The 6,671-nt window shown below is 42.4% G+C and overlaps 1 protein-coding gene across 1 annotated transcript; it reads right to left on the minus strand.

Moving 5' to 3' along the window:
• Positions 1-1,149: 1,149 nt before the first annotated feature.
• On the minus strand, positions 1,150-5,847 carry cacng3a (calcium channel, voltage-dependent, gamma subunit 3a). The gene is made up of 4 exons (XM_076091511.1): positions 5,622-5,847; positions 2,171-2,254; positions 1,923-2,063; positions 1,150-1,822 (listed from the first exon to the last, which is right to left on the minus strand). Exons 1-4 carry the CDS (start codon positions 5,830-5,832, stop codon positions 1,257-1,259), a joined length of 1,002 nt encoding a protein of 333 aa, XP_075947626.1. The 5' UTR covers positions 5,833-5,847; the 3' UTR covers positions 1,150-1,256.
• Between the last annotated feature and the right edge of the window lie 824 nt (positions 5,848-6,671).

Raw genomic sequence — 6,671 nt, forward strand, 5'->3', positions numbered from 1 at the left:
ACAGTGAAATAGGTGACATGGTCTCTAGTATGTGCGATGGTGTTGATTTTCTTGTGTGGTCAGTACGTGATGGCACCGTGAGCGTATTCATCAAAACTGCCTTGAATGTTCGCCTGCATGATGCTGCTGCTTCCATGGTAATGAATCACTCTGCCTGCTGTTATGCTGTTGAAGCTGTTTATGCGGTCCTATCATCATCTCTAACACAGCTTACTCATGCACGTTCACACACACAAAGTCTTCCTGTTTTTTCACCACAGGGAGGGGGTCAATTTTATTTTGATTACTTGTTTGTACATTTGTACTTTGCTTGGAAATTTGCTTCTGTGCCCACTTATGCAAGGGCGGATATATGAATATTCTCTCTCACAGACACCTGAGATGTGAACTGTACAGCAAAAAAAAAGAAAAAAACAACACTGCCCCTTAAACCACACGTATTTCTCCCCAAAGCACATTTTTGTGTAAATTCATAAACTTTATTTGATGTAAACAGAGACTCGGTGACAAAGCCATAAGGGTTCCCTTTGTTACACTGATGCTCACATGCTTATGCAATGCACACTCAAACAGACACAGCGAGAGACAGATTGAGAGGGATCTAATGCATTTAATGGGATTTCGATTTTGAGCTTAGGTCCACGAAAAACGAGGACAGGAAATGGACATAGTTAGTTGTATCATTCCCAGATGTTTGTGTGTGTGTGTGTCTTGTATTTCTACGTGATAGTTTATTATCGTCATGAAAACGCTCCTCCTTCCTGTCTCTCTCCGCATGACTGTCTGTCTCAAACACACACTCCTATAATTATACACACACTCATTCGCACACACACTACGGATATACTGTAGATATAGCTACTGTAATAGCATCGCAAAAGGACATACAAAGAGCATACAAATATGAATTTTTTTCAAGCAAAAGGATGCCAAACTGTCTCTGATTCCAGCTTCGCACACATGAAGTTTTACTTAATTTCTTTGTTTTGTATCATTGTAAATTTAATATTTTGGGGTTTTGGACTGTTGGTCAGACAAAACAATCACTCTGGATACGTCAAACTTGGCACTGGGAAACTGTGGTTGTGATTTATTTTATTTTCATCATTTATTCTCTGACAGATCAGTCTGTGCAGGCCTATTCCGGTCTCCAAGGCCTCTCCCTCTTTTCTTTACCAAGAAAGACTTCCGTTCATTTAATGTTCTCCTCTCACAGAAGGTCCTCTCGTGTTTTACGTCCTCCACTTCCTCTCCTCTCAGACAGGCGTGGTCCTCCTGTTGGCAGCACAGTTTCCAGGCACCATCTCTGTGTTGTTGTGAGCTGCCGCAGTAGTTAAATCATTCACGGCCATGTCTATCTTAGCGTCTTTGAGAGGCGAGGTCAAGGTGTAGAGCATGAACTCCGAGCCCACTGTCACTGGTGTTGGCAAACCTGCCATGGCTTTGGATTCAGCCGAGATGGACAGCTCTCGGTCTCGCACCAAGGATGCTCGAAAGGAGTGTGAGACCGAGTCCCCTGCACTGTGGTTGCTCCTGTAGCTATATCGGCGTGAGCGGCTGTGGTTGTAGCGGTTGCGGTAGTAAGATGAGCTGCGAGAGGTGGGCGGTTTAATGAGGGACGGCCGGCCTTTAGTGCGCAGCTGTCTGTGTTTCTCTATGAACACGTGCACTGCAAGGACGCCCACCATCTCAGCCAGCACGAAGGACAGAGCTCCAAAATAAAAAGACCAGCCATAGGAGTAGCTCTTCTTGTTGTCGCTCTGGCTGGGGTCGCCTGAGTTGGCTGATATGTACACGATGATGCCAATAATGTTGCTGAGACCTGGAAGAGTTCAGAGATGGAGAGGGTCAGATGCATGATAAATACTGTAAATACATGCATGCACATTAGATGTGCGTGTGTGTGTGTGTGTGTTTCTGACCTGCAGAGACAAAGAGTATACCCGCGCAGAGGATGACGTTGTAACGTGACTTGTAGAACTCGCTGGCAGCCACACATACACCTCCGAGAAATAACAGTCCCACACTGAGGATGGGGAAGAGGCTGGAGGCTCGTACTGCGCCTGAGGAGAGGAGAATGGGGATATACTGTATGTAAAACTTGAATACCTGAGACTTGCACTATAGTTGTTATAGATCTCGCAGTTACATGTGCACATTTGTTACCCACGTAGTAAATACTCTGCAGCATCTTGCTCATAGTCTGCATCTTCAGCAAAGTGATCGATGTCTTTGCAAACCCCCCGAAAAGTCCCTGCAGACAAGAGGAAGACAAAGAAATACATTACAGTACACCCATTTGATAACTTCTCCGGCTCTGTGTCACTCTGCTCTGTATCAGTTTATAACATGACATATATACATGAAAATGATTTTTGACCCAGCACACTCTATCTTCTCTAACAATGACTTGCATATTGAATGTGATGCTACCAACTGATGGGCTGTATCGATTTTTTTTTCCCCTGCTTTTATACATGCAGAGGCTAATTTTGATATTTCTCTCATCTCAATTTTAGTTCACTATGAATCCAATTAAGACTGAATATGTTTCTGAAAAAAAACAACAGGAAATTAACTATCTATCCATCCATAACAAACTAATGATACGAGGATGTTTTATATATAGAACTCACACGATAGGACACGTTCAATAAAACTGTCAGAGGCATTTTGAACTTACCAACCTTCACGTTTCACTTTCAAAGAGCAGACTGAAGGGACCTCACATTAGTGCCGATAGTGCACTTATTTACTTGTCGGCCTTGTAGCACTTAGAGGTAATTATGTCTGAAGACAACAAACCTCATGTTCTACTCTATATCATTTCAGGACCTGCTAGTACTCTGAGGGGTTTTGAAGGGAGTTGACTTGAGGTAATTTGTACGACTTTCCAAGAGCAGATATTCTCCTTGGGCAACAGACAGCTCTGTCATCCATGAGCTTAAGTTTAGATCACTGGACAGCCAGGAGCCCCAAGTCAGCTGACCTGAGGGACCTGGAGGGAGATTAAGGGGTTAGGGGGTCAGGGCCAGCCCATTTGGTTCCTGGTAAAACCTTTTATAGAGGTTCCACCTGGAACCCCGTTCAGATGGTTCTACCTAGAACACAACATAAAGGGTTATACCTACACCATCTAAGAAAGAATCCAGCCAGAGGGTCTATCCAGAACCTTCCGCCTTCTAAGGACGCTAAAAAGAACACACCCAGGGTGTTGTAGTGTACCGAAAACCCCTTTTGTGTTTCAAGGGTTTTATCTAAAACACAATAGGGTTCCTCATGAAACATTCGAAGAACCAGGGACTGATGTGGTGCAGAGCAGGTGTGTCAGTTTGTAGTTTTGTGTCACCGGCCTCCATTGAAAACGGACTTGTAGCCTTGTGGTGTGAACACAGCGTACTAAGAACTCTTGAAGAACCCCTTTGGAACCCTTATTTCTAAGAGTGACAACCTATAAAAGCTTTGATTTAACTCCTCTGAAGAGTCAAAAATCAGCTGCACACATCCTCCCTCCTCCCAGTAACCTTTGGCCCAGCAGTGCCTTTCAGCATTTTGCTCACACGGGGATGTATTGATAATTGTGGCCCGACATTGCTGCACCGATTGACCAGTATTGATGATGTGACTCGGTCGCCATGGTTACCGAAATAAAACTCATTCAGGCGAGCTACAACTCGGCCGCGGTGAGCAGGTCAGAGAGAAAAAAGATCCCGAGAGAGCGTTTATTCAAACGATTGTCAGGATACAAAGAGAGACGAGGTAACATGTTGTTTTCCTCACTCTCAGGAAGAAGAGCTATTTTCTGAGCACTTGTATTATGCGGCGTGTTTGTGTGCCGGCTCATTAGTCTTTATTCAAACAGTTACTTTAGGAGACAATTTTGTTGTAGCTTGACGTGAATATATCTCACAGAGCTCCCATTACTCCGTTCTGTCTGTGGTGCTGTGTTTCATAAGTGCACACAGCCATATGGCAGGCTGCTGTCCTCGTGCGTTTGTATTTTGTATCAATGTCTTTGTTGTGCCTGTGGTGTCACTATTTATTGTTGAAATGTGTCATCTGGAAGAAACCAACTCTGCAGCCTCATCCTATAATTAGTTATAATACACAGAGAGCCTTCAGCTTCCCGTCTTTCTGTCTGCCTGCTTCTGGCTCACTGTGACACAAACCGACGGACACACACACACACGCGTGCTCACATACACGCACACACACACACACAGGACTGTTGAAGCATTGATGTCCTCTGCATGCTTTGTTACCTTCCCATTAAACCATTTTGGAGCTTAGCGATAGTGGGGCAGCAGCAGCAGCAGCGGGGGCAGAGAGAGCGAGAGAGTTGAATATTTCCATTTCATTCAGAAAATTAAGTAAGTGCAGCCAGAGGATATAGGAGAAGAGAAAGAGGGGCACTATTAAAAAGCAATGAATAATTGAAAATGTCATTTCCATCCATCACATATCTAAGACTTAAACTCCTTCCCCTTCCCTCCCCAAGATGTGGACATCAATCCAAATCAAACCATGAATCTGAGCTATTATATGTGATATGTTGTTGGAGATGTTCTCTGAAGACTGTCAGTGCCTATCAAAAGAGTTAGAGGTTTTCATCACACAGAGAGATAAAAATAAAGACTTAGACTCAAATGTATTTTTAACTGACTGCTTTAGGCTCAAAAGGCTGGTTGATAAAAGCTTAACGTCTGTTTCAGCTCAAACATTGTGGAACAATCTCCCACTTAGTATCACTGCTTTTATTATCTTGTTGGGTGTAAATTCAAGTTTCTTATTAACTTTGTTTCAACTCTTTTCTTGATCATTTGTAAATAATTAAATGGATACATAAATAAAAAACATTACCACTGTTTGAGTACTGTAAGTGGTTATTCAGTTATTCACTTAGTTCGACCGATGTTAAGATTTTACATACAAAATATATGATAAGCTCATTATGATGTACTGGTATTGATCAAATTATTTCTAACTGTAAGATTTTACTCACACATCAAATAATAATAAGAATAATAATTCAATAATACTATAAAAATCACAGAAGACTTTTTTCTGCATGAAGTACTTTTACTTTTGATACTTTACATTTCAACAGTACTTGCAGCCTACTTCTTTTGAATGCTGGACTTTTACTTGTAAATAATAGGTTATTTTTACATTGTGGTATTGGTTATTTTACCTAAAAAAAGGGTCTGAATACTTCCTCCACAGCTGCTAAATGATGTTTAATGCCGTTATTATTTATATTCTGCAAGAGTTATGATGATATAAATACAGGCAATGATTTAAATTAGCAATTATTATACTGTATATTGGTATAATTTCATTTATAATGTAGGCTACTATTATATTATATCTAAAGAGCATTTATCACCCCATATAGAGACTTGATGTATTTTCTCTCATGTGGAAGTAAATGCATATTGCACCATAGGGACTTACAGTGTATTTGTTACTTCATATCAAGTAGTCTACTGTTCTAGTACTTTGATACATTTTAATTTGATGATATATTAACATATGACAATAATATTGCTGTATATTAAAGTGTTGCGATTCTGTATTCGTGGACCGGTGACATTTGTAAACTTGTGGAGTGTATGTCTTACCCTCAGTGCAGCAGGTCCTCCACAGACCGGAGTGGGTCAGGACCTCCTCGTTCTTGCGCACGGTCTCGTTGTCGTTCTGGTTCTTGGAGCGGCACACCCCGCGGGAGTACAGCCAGTAGTCCGTGCCCACCGCGATGGTCATGAGGCTGAAGGCGCAGAAAGCCCCCGCCGTGGTCAGCAGCATCATCACACCGCGGTTACACAGCCTCATGTCGGCCGGGCCTCCTCCTCCTCCTCCTCCACAGCGAGGAGTCCTCCAGCGGACGGAGACCAGCGAGGGTTTAGAAACTGTTAAACACTTTCCCCCGGTGTCTTGTCTTTGTGTGGATCCATTCGGCTGAAAGAAACTCAGATTGTGTGCACATCTTCTGCAACCTAAGCGATAGGCCCGCTCGTGTAGTTGGATAACTGTGCAGGTTTTCCTCTAAGCCACATGCACAAGACTAAGGTCACTGAGTTGGGAAGTTTTGTCAGAAGCACAGTTGAAGAATCAGAGAGGAAACACAGGCCGAGGGGCAAAAAAGTGGAATAAAAAAAACACAAATCCTCGATAAAACAAAAAGTTGTTGGGAGAAAACAGCAGCAGCGCTCCTCTGGACACCATCTAGTTGATTATAGCTCGACGTGTGGTTAACTGCAGGATAATCCCGCCCTCCTGTGTGTGTGTGTGTGTGTATGTGTGTGTGTGTGTGTGTGTTTGTTCCTGTCACTGAGCAACATGGACGAACCTCGTAGCCTGAATTAGTGTGGTTCAGCACCATGGACAGCAGCACAGTGGTGATAACGTTAAAATGGGAGTTTTCACAAGTGAGGGGGACAGAAAACTTTACTTTCTTAGTTTATATGAGCGTATATAAAAAACATGGACTACGGTTAAATCATGCTTTCCATAGTAATGTTAGTATAATAAAGAAAGCCACATAACTTACTTCATTATTATGCACTAATCAAATAATCACCTATAATTTCCGAGCATTGAATACAAACAATGATTGACAACCAATTGAAACCCTTTCCAACAAGTAATGTTCATGTGTCTGTACTGTAAAG

This window comes from Anarhichas minor, unplaced genomic scaffold (genome assembly GCF_050575085.1).
Source record: "Anarhichas minor isolate MPS153535 unplaced genomic scaffold, ASM5057508v1 ptg000014l, whole genome shotgun sequence".
NCBI classification, from domain to species: domain Eukaryota; kingdom Metazoa; phylum Chordata; class Actinopteri; order Perciformes; family Anarhichadidae; genus Anarhichas; species Anarhichas minor.